Source organism: Solenopsis invicta, chromosome 3, assembly GCF_016802725.1.
Source record: "Solenopsis invicta isolate M01_SB chromosome 3, UNIL_Sinv_3.0, whole genome shotgun sequence".
Lineage (NCBI taxonomy): Eukaryota > Metazoa > Arthropoda > Insecta > Hymenoptera > Formicidae > Solenopsis > Solenopsis invicta.
The window spans coordinates 16,847,567-16,864,154 of NC_052666.1; the positions used below are offsets into that span (position 1 = coordinate 16,847,567).

A 16,588-nucleotide genomic window follows, 5' to 3' on the forward strand; every position below is an offset into this window, starting at 1 on the left:
ACATCGGGAAACAAGTACAATAACAAGAATAGTATTTTTAACGACACAATCCTCCAGGTGATATAAAAGAAAGGGGGTCGAGCAAGGTTAAATGCCCCGCAACGATGCGGATAAAAATATACGAAGGATAAAAGTTTATTCTGTCCCTGAAGTTACAGTTTCGAGTTTAATTCGGGCACTTTCAAGTTCCTTATCATTTCCACGACGTCCATGGCGCACCCCCAGCTCAGCGTCACGCCACTTCCGCCGTGGCCGTAATTGTGTATCACCTGAAATATAAAGCACGAAACGAGCGTTATAGGAAGCGATCGTAAAGTTCAGCGACGCTCGAGTGATGGGTGTGTTAAAGTTCAGAGCTTAGTATTGTGTTCTCGCCGTATAATATCCTCTCTCTCGCGGTAATTTACCTTGATCTCTTTTGCCATGGGCGAGCTGAGGCACTCGCACTCCAGACGAACTCGCGGTCGTCCTGGTCGAAGGCCCACCCACCCGCGTATTATTTCACCCGCCTGCAACAGAAGTTGCAAGCGCGAATTATTTCGGGGAATCACTAGTCTTTTATTATTAAATTTACGCCGAGTATTTTAGGGACCTTTAGAGACGGCATTACGCGGCAGCATCCATCGTAAATGTGTTTCGAGTCCTCCTCTCGTACGGAACAATCGAAGTCACCTTCCTGATGAGTGCCGCCTATTACAACGCTGTGGACACTGTGAACAAATATTACAGAGAAAGGCACGTCACTATCAAAATATACATTGTTAATGTTGTATACTTAGGGATGATGTAATTGCAGGCGTCATCGTCCACCAAAAAACAGTGCATTGCCCAAGATGCTTTCACCTTAAATAAACATTCTTAAATTAATCCTCTTCTTCAAACTTGATGAGGAAATATTTTAAGGAAAACATGAGACGCATTGACGAAGAAGGAAGAGACAAAGCGATTTCCATTTTCAAGATTGGGAAAGCTTGACATTAAATTAACTTTAAAATATTTTTATTTCTACACACATTGAAAACATATACATGAATTACTGTTACTATTGTAACTTTAGTAAATGATAACTTGAATCTGCTTGAACAAGGGGATATATGCAATGTAAATTGAAGTGTCAATTACCCTGTACACCTGACCTCTGATAGGCATCATCGTTTTATCCGCGACGAGTTCTCGTGCACCAAGACCGCTGCAGTTTATTATTAAATCATATCCTTCTTCGGCTAATTGGTGCAACGTTTTGATGTTTCTTCTTTCCACTTTTCCGCCCAAAGCAGCAAACTTTTTCATGAGCCATGGCAGCAGCAGGACCGGTTCGGCGGTGTAAGTTATGAAATGCCAACCTTGTCTGAAAATCGTTAATTTTAAAACTTGGTGTGAATGAAAAATTGGAAAAAAAACATAATAAGAGTAAGTGATAATTAGAATAAGATTTATTCAAATTTTCTGTTTATAATAATCGCAATTTAATTTAAAATTGTGTGGTAATTTTATTTTAAGATGTAATGCTAAAAACGTACTTGTAATTAGACTTGTGTTCTTCATTCAAGCGTTGTAATCTTTCGTTACTTATTTTTTGGAAGCCGTAGACGAGTTTTTTCCATTCTGGCTCTACGTCGTCCTTGTATTCGCTAGTAACACGAGTTACAGGTATCAAGCAAACACCCGTTTCCGACGATAATCCGGCTTTCCACAATTGTTCGAACCATTGATGTGTCCTACCAGCCCATCGACTAACACAGAATTAATTATTGAAATTAATTTATTATTCTAATTAATTATTGTATTAATTATGGATGGTTATACATACGGAGCTATCTGCCTAACTATCTTGCACAGAACAAATAGTATCAAACATTAATATCAAAACTAATATATATTCTATTAATATTCTTGTTTATACGTATATAAAACAATGGTAATCTTGTTTATATATAATTTAATTTTCTTAAAGATTTTGAAAATTACTACATACATAAAAAGATTTTAATTCTTGATTCGAAGATTTGTTACTTCGTTTTTCAATATTTTTTTCTTCTCAATCCAAGAAAATTATTATTGAATAATAAGAATGTATTTTTCTCGATGAAACCAAAAACAAAATTTCTTCGTGTAAGCATGTGTTTAACGCTTTATAATCTTATTTCAACATTTTTCAAAAACATTCACACAACAAGCATGTTCTTTTTTTTCTCTGTGATACGTAAAAATGTAGGAACAGTCAAGATGAAGAAAAATCAACCAGTGGACTTCATAAGGCACGATTTCACTTTTATTATCCATAGGTACAATCGAGTGTACATACTTACGTTATGTCCTCGACAGGTGTGTCACTGAGGAGAAAAGGACCCCATAGACCGGCACTTCCATCGCCAGTGGTGTCAGGCGAGAATGCGTCGGCGAAGATCTTCACGTCATAAGTTGGAAAAGCGCTTTTCACCGCATATGCGCTCGTCACTCCTATTATACCAGCGCCCACGACGGCCACGCGCATTTTCATCATCGATTTCAACGGATATTGTTGTTCCACTGAGATTAATGCAAGTTTGATGATTGCGATGCGTCGCAGCACAATAATATCTATATTTATTTGTGATAACAGAGATTATACCTGCTTACGTAAGTCAAGAACGTATTTAGTGTTGATACAGCTTATTTATAAATTAGCTTAAGCTTCATAAATTCAAGGATTTCTAACAAACAGAAAATAATAGCAAATTATAATTTTATCAATTTGAACATAATATTGAAGATACATTAAAACAAACAAAAAAAAATTACAGAAAGTTAATATAGTAAGAAAAAAAAATTAACACAATGAAATATGCACAACACAATTTTTGTAAGATAATTAGATGTTGGAAAATTAATTACCCGATTGTGCACATTTTATTTTAAGTATTACATTATTACTTGGTCGATACTTTTCATTACAGGGTTATTAAATGCTTTATTTTCTTACATTTATTCGGATTTATATAGCGCAGCTAAAAAAAGGCCTCGAAAATTGGACTTACCAAAAAGTGATTTCAACTTTCAACTCTTGCTTTTCTATCGCGTGATCACACGAGAAACGTGACTCGTTCGTGACATGAAGGAAAACGTCATCGCGAAAGCGAAATTAATTGTGGATTCGCTCTCGGCGAATTCCTCGCGCAAATTGCCGTCGCGTCGCTATCGATACATACTGCCAGCGCGTAGAAATAATTCCACAATGAGGTCGCGGAAATGGATAACCTCGGGTAAAGTTTATTTTGACATTACGAATGCGTCATTAACAATCATTCTTCGGTGCATGCGGACGCATCTCCGAGATGCTTTTCGTAATCACGGCGATTATAGGTCGCCACACTATTTGTTCGTAAAAAATTTGCATATAGAACGCAATCCCAAGTATTGTTCCTCTGGCTTCGCAAATAATAAAAACGTCAATGTGCTTGTAACATTTTAGTTCGAACACATTTCTAACTGTACAAATATTTAAATATTTCGTATAAAGATTCCAACAATCAACAAAACGCTTAATAAATAAGGGTATCACAAACAAGTTAAAATTCTCGAATAATTAAAAAAAATCTCAAGAAATTGAGAGAACACTAGATATTTCGATTGTAAGTTTTTATCAATCTAAGAAAAAAAATAATCAACAAGTAGAAAATAAAAAAAATTGTCAATTACAAAATTTAAATAATTAACAAAAACTAAAGACACGTCAATTAAATAACTTAAAAATAAACACAAAATAAAAGGCTCTGGCTTCTCATTTATTCGAGAATAAACTATATATTTTTAATCGATTTATGTGTCATCCTTATTTGCTCGTGTTGCTGGCCATTGATCTTTCCATGTTGCTTTGCATAACGAGTTTTATACACGATTTATTAATTAGTTAAACATTTCATGATTTTTCTGATTCGTTGCCGTACAACTTGAGTGAAACTCCTAACTTTCACTTCGAGGATTGGCATGCATTTACGACACCGCATATTCCTAGCATAATGCCTCTCATAATGACACGGCTGAGTTATGCTGGGATATGGGAGCCGCAAAAATCAAACTTGAAGAGTTTTTCCGCTCGATCAACAGATGATTCCATCGCACCGTATTGTTGATAAACGGAGCATAATACTTTAAATTGAAATTTGACAAAGTCCTTACACTCCGTTTACCGACAGCACAACGCGCACATTTCGCAAAAAGCAAACTGTCTCACCGCAATACATTGAATACCGTCGAATTATATATTTAATCCAAAACTTAAGTATTTCACTTAATCAACATTTATTTGCGAAGATCTCACAGGAAATTGCTTTACAAATTGTCAGGTCGTATTGGTATAATAATAACACTTGGTGCAAATGTGACGCGCAAGACAGTATTTTTCGTAACACATTTGACAACCTACATTTTACTTTTAATTTTAAAATATATGTTATTTAAGAATAATTAATATTTCTAATTTTTAATTTAATAATTTTATCAATTTATTTTTATTTTTTACTTGATGTGCGGGTGAACTGTTTTATTTTTCTTTCATCGTCAAGAAATATTTTGATATCATTTTCGCTTCAACGCCACAATTATCCGGTATGCGCGTTTATATAAAATTTTTTTCAATCATTTTATTCGATAATTTTACACACGTTTCACTTTTTTAAATTTCACATGACTCTCTAATGACTATGTTTTATTCACCGTTTTTCTCGTGATTACAAAAATTCTTGTTAAGTATTCGAGTGCACGAAAAATGTCACTCGATTTTCGTTTCTGCGATTTTATTTTTTATTTTTTATTTTTTATTTTTTTTATTAAAGAAGCTTCAGTGCACAGTTCATTTCACAGCTCGATCTCGACACTGACTCGAAGGCGCGAAGTATCGCCGTATCTCACACACAAGACGACTGACCGAAGTGCTTGATGACACTCCACGATATGGAGTATTTATTTACACCGTATGCAAGTACCCTAGACATAATATAGCCCGGAAATGTGATAAAGGGTGTGGATGACAGCGGCCAGGACTCAACGCTCAAGCCATTCTTCCCGATGCATTAATATTCGAGAAAATTTTTATATTATTTTATGTTAATATAGCCATTCTGCATTATTGCAAAAATTTATTTTATTCTTGTTAAATAAAACAATATATTTTTTTTAATTTTTACGTGTTTGTTTCTATAAGCTTAAACTGTAGAAAATTAAGAAAAAAAATTATCACCCCTGTGGTATTTCATGTTATAAATTCGTCGTAAATTTATTACAGATGTAGGCTTATATATATTTTCCGTTGTCGTCAAGCGAGGCATCTTTTGCATTGTTCCTAAGTGCGCAATGTGATAGCAATGAAAGAGCATCTGATAGCAATAAAAGAGAAAACGGTCGTGGAAAACTTTCAAGGCTGGCTCCGAGCAGTCCGAGATTTTTTGCGATCAGAAACCCTTTTCCGAGCGAGCCACAGGTCTAAGTGCGAACCCATAGATCTTCAGTCTTTATCCGCGGCTTATGCGGAGAGGCTCGTGTCCTGACAACTCGTAATCTATTCTTTTAATAAACCATTTTTACTGTGCAAAACCCCACACAGATAACAATTGATGATCTTTTTAAATTCATGCCCTACTTATTTGACATTGCTTCATGAAATTTTGACTTCTTCAGAAATAAGAAAATTAAAGATGTATAGAGCATTATAAAATGTCTTAATATTCTGAAACACAAGAATGTTATAGAAACGGTCGAAAAATAGCAAATTTAATTCAGCTCCTACATTACTTTTTTATATAGAAAATGTAATAATCGGTCGTTACCTTTAGGAGAATCACCTGATAATCACCTTAGTTATATACGATAACGATGTACTCGCTCGGTGCTATTACTGAGGCGAGATCCGCGAAAATATCCGGTCATTATCGTGATACACCTGATCGCGCTCGTATCTAGCTGGGGTGGCCGAGGAATACGTTTGCAGCTGCAATTGCACGAGAGCGAATTGGTCTCGGATAACGGACACCATACGAACGAATCAACGTGTTATCCGAAACCTTTGGAATTATACATAACTTTTGTTTCACTTTACAATACAATAGCTGCCTTGAAGAATTTTTTAAAAATTATTTTTTATAAATAATATAAAATAAATAATAAATTGTTGTTGAATAAATGTTAAATAAATTCCGTTATTTGAAATAAATAATTAGTATAAAGTAAATTTAAAATTAATATTAAATAAATATTAAAAATGAATATTTCTTTTATTTATTATCTCAAACGAATAATTAATATAGAGTTATTATTAAATAAACGTTAAACACATATTTCTTTTTATTTTTTAAAATAAATAACTAATGTAAAATAAATATTTAATTAATATAAAATAAATATTATTTTTACAATGTATAATTAATAAAAGATAAATATTTAAAAAGAATGTCGAAGAGATTGCTCATTGGGAAAATATATCAGGATTTTGCAAGAAACAACATTCTCAAACTCCTGAAGCGTGTGTTCCCTTAATCTATAAATTATATTTTTTGACTCGTTAATCTTCTATTCTGCATGATTGGCAATTAAATTTTAGTATGATTTTCATAAAATTGTATTGTATATACATACATAATACGTATATATTTCAAATATTAAATTTGAGGAGTTTGTAATAATGCAGAGAGCGCCACCATCTACGTGGCTTCGTTCGCGCATCCAATTTATCGATGCCGACAGGCGCCGAGCAGCGCCGAATCGCGCCGAATCGCGCCGAATCGCGCCGACATTGAGCACGCTGTGTCATAACCTCTAACTCGTGGCGCGTAAACAACCTTTCGCGCTAGTGTGTATCGCTGGCATTTATTTTATTCGCGATGTACGAGGCACACAGCATCAATGCTGAGCACAAGGATCTCATACACGACATCGCCTACGATTATTATGGGGAACGAATGGCGACGTGTTCCAGCGACCAATTTGTGAAGGTACAATAAACCATCAATAAAATTCAAAGTTTCTTCGTCGTTATTTATTTATTTAATCGTCATTAAATTTATATATATATATATATATATATATATATATATATCTTTTTAGTCCTTAGCTATTTTCAGATCATGACCCCTCAACGTATTTTTGTGGTGTACGCTTTTTTCTTACAATTTACACAGATATACGGGACCTACAATTTAAACGCCGGTTTCGAACAGCCTAATTTAGAGAGGTTTCTCTTGGCAAGGTACTCTCAGAGGTTTGCTATTACCTTGCGAGAGGTAGCGATCGAATAAAATCGGATATTTGTAATCGGTGGGAATTGAAGATCTTTGGTATATAAAGCAAATATACAATTTTCTGTGCCACGATGGCTGCAAATTTGTATATAACAAACATGACTTAAAATTTATTTTCTGCAAGAATTCCTGTAGAAATATATTCCTGTTAATACATACTTATTTATGAAATATAAGTATAATGAAATATTATAGGTTTGGGACGAGGATGAACATGGAAACTGGCATTTAACTGCTTCTTGGAAAGCTCACAGTGGATCAGTATGGAAGGTTACTTGGGCGCATCCAGAATTTGGTCAAGTCCTTGCTACATGTTCGTTTGATCGTACCGCTGCTGTTTGGGAGGAAATTGGTAGGGCAGAAAGATTGATTTAATTTTTTAATATTTCTCTCAACATTGTTTGCTACTGTTTCTCACCATTCTTTTTTTTCTTTTTCTTGACAGTTGGCGAAGGGTCTGGACCAGAAGCACGTGGCAGTAAGCATTGGATTAAAAGAACAAACTTGGTAGATTCACGTACTTCTGTCACAGATGTAAAATTTGCACCAAAGACCTTGGGCCTTTTACTGGCTACTTGTAGTGCAGATGGTTTTATTCGGATATATGAAGCTCCAGATATCATGAATTTGAGTCAATGGACGTTACAACATGATATCAACTGCAAACTTTCGTGTAGCTGTCTTACATGGAATCCGTCTCTCTCGAGGTACGTGTACTCTTATCTTTTATTATAAATTTTTATTATAAAAAAATGAAAATAATATATTACTAATGTAATAAAATATAAAATAATTTATTACATGAATGCTTAATGAATAAGATAAAATAAATCTGTTAATGTACTTGTATTAATGTTTCATAAAAATACATTATAGATTACATCCACCTATGATAGCAGTTGGCAGTGATGATCCGAATCCTACGCTTGGGGCAAAAATCTTCATCTATGAATACTCCGAGAACAGTAGACGTTGGATGAAGGCCGAGACATTGTCAAGCATTACGGATGCCGTTTACGACATTGCGTTTGCTCCTAATCTGGGCAGAAATTTCCATACACTAGCCATAGCTACAAAGGACGTACGAATAGTCACTTTGAAACCGACGGAGTGAGTACAACTCAAGAGACTGTAAAAAATTATAGCAAAGTTATAAGATATAAACATGTATACTATCTTTTAGCGAGAGTACGCAGACCGGTGTGTCGCATTTCGAAACGAATGTAGTTGCGCAGTTTGACGATCATTACTGTACTGTATGGCGTGTCAGCTGGAACTGTATGGGAACGATTTTAGCGAGTTCCGGCGATGACGGTTGCGTCCGATTGTGGAAGGACAATTTTATTAATCACTGGAAATGCATCTCTGTCCTGAAGGGAGATGGTATTCCGGCACAAGGTACCGAAACTCCCATCGTCGCGACTCCGCCGAGCTCGTCTACGCCGGCTCAACAGATGCCGTCAACCACAAGGTACTACAAACTGGGTACCATCAGTCATCCAAGTCAAGTACCTTGGCATTAGAGGACCTAATCAATTTTCTAGAATAGACAATCGTGAATTATATTTTGCGTTTATTGACGCATTTTTTCTGCCAGACAGAAAGTACGACGGATACAATCGGTATCATGAAAATTGTGATTCATCTATGTTCTCCATCCATCCTTATTGTTTTATTTTGTATTTATAATTTATATATTATTTTATAATTACACCTTTAATGTTAAATTTGTTTTTTAAAATAGTTACGCATTTACACTGTGATAAATATTACATTGTTACTGCAGTACCAGTTGTATCATGTCCTTTTTTTTATTTAGACAAACTTATTTCACATTATTGTTTAAAATTTTTTAATGCTGCAACATCGGTCACACAAAGCAATTTATATATAACAAAATGTATAAACAACTTTTGGGGATATGGGTGGAGGATATGAATAGAATGAGTGTGTAGTATTCTTATAGTATTCTTATAGGCTCTGGAGAAATCCTAGGTATACATCAATTTTGAAAAATTATTTTTTCGTAAATTTACTATAAAATAAACAGCGAAAAAATTTGTAACACATTTATCATAAATAAATGCTGTATTTGCATTACGAATACCTTTTCATTTTCTCCCCCCTTGTTCTGCCAAAGATTTGTGTGAAAATGTTTCATCATAGTAGATTATTTCTTTTCTAAGAAATGCACGCAATTAAAATATTTTTGTTTTGTTACGTCCTATAAACAATTTTGTTTCAATTTGTTAAATTCAGAATTTAAGTCATATTATCAGTGCACGGATCTTTAACTCGTGTGTTCATTGTTAAATAATCTATAACTATTTCAGGACTGTAAGCATAGTCACGGTTCCGGCGGAGAAGCCGACCGCTACCATCGTATGCAGTAACAAGTGGCAAGCGCCTGTTATAAAAGGACGCTTTAGTAAATCCGTATGGCTGGGTAATCCTAGCGAACCAACACCACCGTTGTTGCCGATTATAGCAAAGAAATAATTAAGATCGCTCGTGTGATCTAGCAATGTGATTTGGTAGTATTATTTAGAATAAGCACGATGAGAAATGAATGTCGATATTGATTTTAAACCGATTGTGATAACACGTAATAAGTTTTTTTTTGTGCGGAATTAAAATGCAAAATCATTTATTATACAATCTTGTTGTAATGAATTTTTTTTATAATGTTATATTTTTCAATGGAATGTATCGCGATTATTTGCATGGATTAAAATTAGATTGCATAGATTTCTGGTTTGCGAAAGCAATCTATCATTATAGTGTAGAAATTTCTGATAAATATATTTTTTAGAGATCTGAATAAAAAAAAATTATTTGGCCATTTTATTTGATGCATATATATCGATCTTCCAAAGATCTCACCGATTTATCTTTTCTGCTTTTATATCTTAATTCGTTTTCTTTCATTTATAATAAATAGCAGCTGAATCTTTGGCACAGATTTATGTATTGAAATATTCATGACGCCAAATGTACATGTGCCATTTTTATTCACTGCGTATATAAAACTGGTAGTAAACGAAGGCAACTTCAAAGTGAGCATTCAGGTTTAAAAAGGAATTCTTTAGATGCATTCAGATCGCGTCTTTCATCATTGTGTTGTTTTGTACTGAAATCACATAAAAATCGCAGAAAGGAATTAAAAGTTTTTTTATTTTTACATGAAAGACGAATTTTCGACAATAGAATGTTTATACAACATGCATTAATGTCTAATGAAAAAATATGTTAAGAGCATAATGGAGTCATTAACCGAACCAGTGAGAAAAAGTTTGCTAGATGTGGTGCAACATAATCTTCGCGCTGCTGGCTGCGTAAGTTGTACCATTTGGCTGTTTAATATATATTTATAATTAAAAACTTTCAATGAAAATGATACTGAAACGATAAGTTTTGCGCGTACAAAACCTTATTTCTAAAAAATTTATAACGTTAAAAATTAAATAGACATTATTACTAAGAAGCTAGTAAAGTTTATATAGTTGTTCTTTCTTGAAATGTACGTTGGATTCTCTTTTTAGAAAACTTATGTTACGCGAGTGGTTTACTTCGGGGAGTATCGTGGAACTCATGAAGTTTTGCGAAAGGTAGGTGCCATCGTAAATTATATGTGTCGTATCTCCCGGAGTTTTGTAATTGCGACTGCAATAATCTTCGCGAACGATCTATTGTACTCCGAAAGGTATTAAATATAATTCACGACATTACGTTAGCGGTAGCATTCAACGAGAATAGTAAGTGTCAAAGATAATTTATGTTCCTGTTGTGCAGAAATAATATTTTTAATAAAACGATATCAATTCAAATTCGGATTATACGAGTCGTCATAAGAAAAATATACTTTTACATAATTTACCATATTTCATAGAGAATGGAAAATATTATACGGGATTTACATATGGATTACAACAACATGACCATTACAGGATTGTTTCTTGTTTACCCGACTTGCTACGTTCACGTGTTAGAGGTACATAAATATTTTTATCTCTATAAATTATGTAACATTTTATTATAGAAAAATATAAAAATAAATTATTTATTTGAGTTACAAACGTTGGAAATGCAAGACCTTTCTTTCGCCATCACAATTCTCATTTCTTTGATCCATCTATTCGCCGTTATTTGCTTCCTGAAGCGAGAAATGGAAATAAGCCGGAGATTTATTCTCTTGATAGGCGTGGGAAGATATCATTTATAAGCACTATGAGCTTATGTACGCCACGGACGACGATGAATGTAAATTCGGAAAAGCAATTCCCTTGCCTTCGTATCATCACGTTCATCAAGTTGGTGGCCTGATATGTGGTGCATGTGTATCTACATAAATAATAATAAAAAAAAAAAGATAGCACATACATATATTGCACTTGCAGAGATACTTCGCAGGGTGGTGCCACGTCTACACGATACCGCCGACTTTAATAGGAACGTTAGAAGCTCGTACGTTAGACGAAATTCTAAAGCAGGTCTCAAACTGTCTAATAAAAGTGTACACGTTATGCGAGTATATTGCAAATGCGGTGCGTGAAAAGGTTCGCAATTTTGCAGAGATATAAAGATGTAAAAGCGTTCATGCTCTGTGCGCACGTCGGACAGAGGTTTGATGAGGCTTCAAAGAATTGTCAAGGGGAGGGAATTCTGAATTCGAGATACCGAATACATAAAGCTAAGCATTTCCTCCATTTTACCCCCCGTGACGCTGGTTTCATTCGATTTTACAGTCGATCGACGTTCAAGACGTGCTACGGAACTTGGGAGACAAAGCGGCCCGGTATCTCCCCGAGAGCACAGTCCTCGAGTTTCTCTTGAACGTGAACTCGCCTGTGCTCAAAACTGTCGAGGAGTATTTGCGAATGTATTGCGATGCATCGCCGAGCGCATTCTGGGACGGTAAGAATTACACGTAAATACCCACTAAGCAAAACGTTAGCTGTAAAGCCAGCAAACTATTGCGCTAGATTAGTATGAACTTAAACCCGTGTTCTGCAAGCAGATTCGACATAATTTAACAACAGATTGTCAGCAAAAACCGAATTTATCATTTAAATGAATAATACTTATCATTGCACTTGAATGATTAAAGGAAAAATGAATTTTCCTCGGTTTCTCTAATCAAGCTGTTATTATATTTTATTATATTTCTGCTAATGTGCTAAAATTAATAGTTAAATATTTTATAATTTTTTTATTAACAGGCTAATCATATTTTGTTATAATAAATTTTATCGACAATTTTTTTTTAGCAGATACACATTTTTCCATATTTATTCTCGACAGAGTTGATCGGACACGCGTTTATATTGAATTTCAGAAAGAAATAAAAGTGGATTATATAACGTAGAATATTAAATTCTTATTTTGAAGCGTCGTTGATCCATGGGAAGATTGCTCCATTGAGGGACACAATAATGCGTACCGCGAGTGAATAAAAACGATTATTTATTTCAGAATATTTACAATATCAAAAAAACGTTCTGGGGTACATGAGACTCGTATGTACGTGTATGCATGTATGTGTGTACGTGTGTATCGGAAATAGTCCTAAACTAAATACATATACAAACTCTTCAACGTCTCGCGCAAGCGGCGGCTGGTCAGATCCGGTCTCATTATTACGATATACAGGCAGTGACGCATACGGAACAGTGCAGCGATGTGCTCTTACCTTTAAAATAATTAACAAACAAAAAAGAATAAAACGATATTCCCTCGGCGTGTTTTGCTTTCGATCGATACTTGAGTTACAATGAAACTTGAGCACAACCGACGTTGAAATATTATGTTTTCGCTGAAGATCAATTGCACGATGCAATCGAAAAAATATCATTCATACTTTTTCAGTGCTAGCTAACGAATATTGTTTAATTTCATCATTTTGCAGATAATAATGTCTGGCCACCGCCTTGCGATATTATGCCTCGCCACGCGTGCGATAGTCGAAAGGTTTCGAACCACCCGAACAGCGGAAAGTAGACGTGCCCAGGAAACTGTCGCCCAGCAAGGAGCGAAAAAAAAACGATGATCTACCTTTTCTCTTTCTTTTCCTTGATCTATTTTTGAATTTAATTAAAAACCGTGCAGATGAAGTGGAGTTAATAAATATATTTTCTCGGACGATCCTGACTCTCTGTTCTAAAAAAAATCTGTTGTTATTTATTTAAAAGGTTTTTTTTCGTAGTATAGTGCGCGTATATAGTGATCACACGTACGAACGAAAGTTATAGAAAACTTTGGCAGTTTGGATCCAGAATTTTTATTGTACGTTTCTCGTTCCTATGTGACATTTCCCCGTCGTCGAATCGCAGAATCTCTTTGTTTTCAACGTTCTTTTATACTGCATACAGCTACAATCTCTATGTGTGCAAAAGTTAATAACAAGGGGTAGGAGGGGAAGGAGGATGGGGGGAGGAACGCGCGTATTCGGCGCTGCGTTTCAACGATTACTAAAAATTCTCTTCGACAACATACACTCACAATGTTCCGACATCAATTCCATTAATGGCAGTAATAATAATAATAATAATCAACGATTTATGTCATCTTTTTTTTTTAATGTTAATAGATCTTCACGGGAACGCGACGTATTAACGTAACGTCTAAGCGAGGAAACAATGTGTTCGCCCTAGAAATTCTCGTGATAGCTTTTTACGGCTCGTAAAATCTTCGGCTGCGTGGCCGTTCTCTACGTTCCTTACACATCGAATAATTCGCTAAGTATCCCCGATAACCGCTCGTCGTTTCCTTCGGCGAACGGAAAACGGAACGAGCGCGCGTGCTTCGTTCGTGTAGGGCCGTCTCCTCTGCATATTCATTTGCAAACACGTATAACAGACTGCGACGACGACGCGACTGCAAACAGTCACAAACTACATTCCCTTTATGGTCAATTTGCGCGGAGTTCCGATCTAGACAAATATCGTACTGCGTCAAACTTTTAAGTTTGATGGCAATGCCGCATCGAAATCGCGACTCTCTATTCGAAGATGAAATTCACATGCAAAATCATTTAACATTTAATAATTAAAATTTGAAAGAAACAACGTCATTTTCTGAAAAAAAGAAGTTAACTTTTACGCTCTTTTAAATACGCTTGAAAGAGCTCTGTCTCGAATTCCTGTTCCAGTTTTCTAATGTAGACCGCTGCTTCAGAGAACATGGAATTCACTATAACAAAAAAGAAAAAAGAAAATATAAAGTCATTTCGTCGGTAGATCAATTATTCGATTTCTAGAACGATTAAATATACGTCGATCTTATTTAAGTTTAATAAAGTTTATCTCTCACGTGAGTCTTTGCAGTCGCGATGGGATCGTCGTGTGCTCGTGGAGCGTGAATCCCATACGCGGAAAATCAATCTGTACAGATCGAAGCAAAATACGGGGTGTTATCACTTCTGACGCGCGTCGCCTCACGTAATGCAGCTGAAATGCACCGCCCAGCAATCGACTGCTCGATATCAAAGGGAAGGCTACATGGTCAATTTTCATCTTACCTTTCGCGACCCGGTGGCCGGGAGAACGCGACTTGGATCGCTCGATGACGAGATTAGATCCCTGTATCGTACGGAGGATATGACGAGGCGCCCTTCGACGAACCTTCGTTTCTCTTCTTCTTTTTTTTTTTTCATTTTAAAGCTATATGATACAGAGAGGCCGGGAAACCTCTGCCGAACGAAGTTACCAACGAGATTCACAAGCGTCGAAACAGGCAGTAAGTTAGAAGTGCTATCGCGATTACTGTACCACACTTTTTTTTTTTTAGGGCGTAAATCGGGGACGTTCTCTCCCTATATAGAGTAAGATTCAAGACTTTGAAAAAACAACGTTCATCATACTCGGTACATTTACTTCGAAGGAAGTCGTTACTTTATACATTGTACAAGAGATACTTAATATTACGGTGAAATCCAGAATCCTGCAGACTGAGACGAAAGCGTGACGGGGATTCTTTTTCTTTCTTCATCTGTTTCTCCTGCATCTTTCTCCCTCTTTCATTTCATTATTCCGCCCCGTCCTTCGTACGCCTCGTCTCGCACTCGATTCCCGCGGATGGAGATGCAAACGATATGTCTCTGACAACTTCGCCTCCCGTTCTCTCTCCCGTACCCGCGAGAGTCCCGCTATTTCGCGGTTACGCGTTGTCAACGTTATAAATAATTACGCCGCGCACGCGGTATGACGCGACGGTGATGATCAATCCCCCTCAGTGTACGTTATTCTGGTCTGGCGCCTCCCCGACGACTTTAACGCATATACATATTTATACTTACATCGACTAGACAAATTGTACAGTGTTGTGTTCATAGTAAAAGTGGGAATAAATCGTTAATATACGCGACTCGTACAAAATATCTTCCGTGTCTCGAGGTATGTACAGGAGTATGTGCGACGAGCTCGCGCACGCACATTTTCGTAAACTCACTCTCTTCTTACCATACCAAGGTTGCCCGTCGTGGTTTCCACCGGGGCTCGATCACGAGGCTACGCACACGAGATGGGAGAAGCCGGCACAGCAGCCGGTCGGGATGTTTGCTGTTCTTCGGTGTAAAAAGGGCACTTGATTCAACAGAGAGATGCAAATCGTTACGTTTGTCATGGAATGAAAACGTAAACCCGTCAAACTCGAACCGGCTCGCGTGCTCAAAGCGTCCCGGACGACGCGGGCGTCGGAGAGGGACGTTCCAATTTAATGAAAAAAATCGTCCCGCTATTAGAGAATCGCTCAGAGGAGATATCTTAAAATTTTCAGATCTAGATAACGATTGTCCAAACGCCTTTCGGAGTTTTAATTGAAGTTACATTCAGCCTTTTCCTAAAAGACGTTTTAATTTTCGCACGATCTGTAGATGTCTCCTAAACGTTTCCTAGACGCTCGTGTCGTCCGGGATCCGCGGCTATCTCGCGACTATCAACGGCGTGATTCACAGCAGCTCGCTCACGCTGCAGGTGCAGGCCCCGTGGTGGGTGTAGGGTCACACGGAGCTCTCCCTCTTGGCCATCACCACCGGCGTGCCTATCGTCGCATCCTTCTGCGTCTGGACCGCCGGACAGCACTGGCCGGGCACCCGTGTCTCGCAGTCCTTCGTTGGCAGCGTGCCACTCGGACAGGTCCTGGCGACGACGCCTAGACCGGCGTACAACATCGGCGGACTCATTGTCATTGACATCGATTGAACGCTCTGGCTGGGCCAGTGTTGCCTGGGCAGAGTGCAAACGCCGCTCTCGTAGACATCGCTCACCATCGGCTGAAACTGAAACATGTCACTCATGATTTTCGTACGACTGTTGACAAGT

At 36.7% G+C, this 16,588-nt stretch overlaps 4 protein-coding genes across 9 annotated transcripts in view; 2 read left to right on the forward strand and 2 right to left on the reverse strand.

Moving 5' to 3' along the window:
* Positions 1-117: 117 nt before the first annotated feature.
* On the reverse strand, positions 118-3,523 carry LOC105202771 (D-aspartate oxidase). Of its 3 annotated transcripts, XM_011171439.3 has the most exons (9): positions 3,018-3,522; positions 2,612-2,693; positions 2,310-2,529; positions 1,521-1,733; positions 1,123-1,348; positions 776-843; positions 593-710; positions 408-509; positions 153-269 (listed from the first exon to the last, which is right to left on the reverse strand). In XM_011171439.3, exons 3-9 carry the CDS (start codon positions 2,501-2,503, stop codon positions 153-155), a joined length of 1,038 nt encoding a protein of 345 aa, XP_011169741.2. In that variant the 5' UTR covers positions 2,504-2,529; positions 2,612-2,693; positions 3,018-3,522. The 3 variants fall into 3 exon arrangements, with proteins under 3 accessions (XP_011169740.2, XP_011169741.2, XP_039303634.1); XM_011171438.3 differs by lacking the exon at positions 2,612-2,693 and having other exon boundaries at positions 118-269; positions 2,310-2,580; positions 3,018-3,507; XM_039447700.1 differs by lacking the exon at positions 2,612-2,693 and having other exon boundaries at positions 3,018-3,523.
* A 3,212-nt stretch (positions 3,524-6,735) lies between these two features.
* On the forward strand, positions 6,736-10,094 carry LOC105202772 (nucleoporin SEH1). Of its 2 annotated transcripts, XM_011171440.3 has the most exons (6): positions 6,736-6,965; positions 7,467-7,623; positions 7,717-7,978; positions 8,148-8,381; positions 8,455-8,742; positions 9,605-10,094. In XM_011171440.3, exons 1-6 carry the CDS (start codon positions 6,855-6,857, stop codon positions 9,768-9,770), a joined length of 1,218 nt encoding a protein of 405 aa, XP_011169742.1. In that variant the 5' UTR covers positions 6,736-6,854; the 3' UTR covers positions 9,771-10,094. The 2 variants fall into 2 exon arrangements, with proteins under 2 accessions (XP_011169742.1, XP_025991596.1); XM_026135811.2 differs by lacking the exon at positions 9,605-10,094 and having other exon boundaries at positions 6,737-6,965; positions 8,455-9,118.
* Positions 10,095-10,305: 211 nt separating this feature from the next.
* Positions 10,306-12,355, forward strand: LOC105202792. The gene is made up of 6 exons (XM_011171471.3): positions 10,306-10,606; positions 10,814-10,879; positions 11,161-11,262; positions 11,471-11,581; positions 11,669-11,827; positions 12,017-12,355. The coding sequence occupies exons 1-6, from the start codon at positions 10,508-10,510 to the stop codon at positions 12,200-12,202; spliced, it is 723 nt and encodes a 240-aa protein (XP_011169773.1). The 5' UTR covers positions 10,306-10,507; the 3' UTR covers positions 12,203-12,355.
* A 362-nt stretch (positions 12,356-12,717) lies between these two features.
* LOC105202773 (nephrin) overlaps positions 12,718-16,588 on the reverse strand; it is a 291,450-nt gene continuing 287,579 nt past the window's right edge. For all 3 annotated transcript variants that reach the window (XM_039447151.1, XM_026135813.2, XM_026135812.2), the window contains one exon: positions 12,718-16,545. In XM_039447151.1, the coding sequence (XP_039303085.1) occupies positions 16,267-16,545 (279 nt within the window). In that variant the 3' untranslated portion in view covers positions 12,718-16,266. The remainder of the gene's footprint in view (positions 16,546-16,588) is intronic.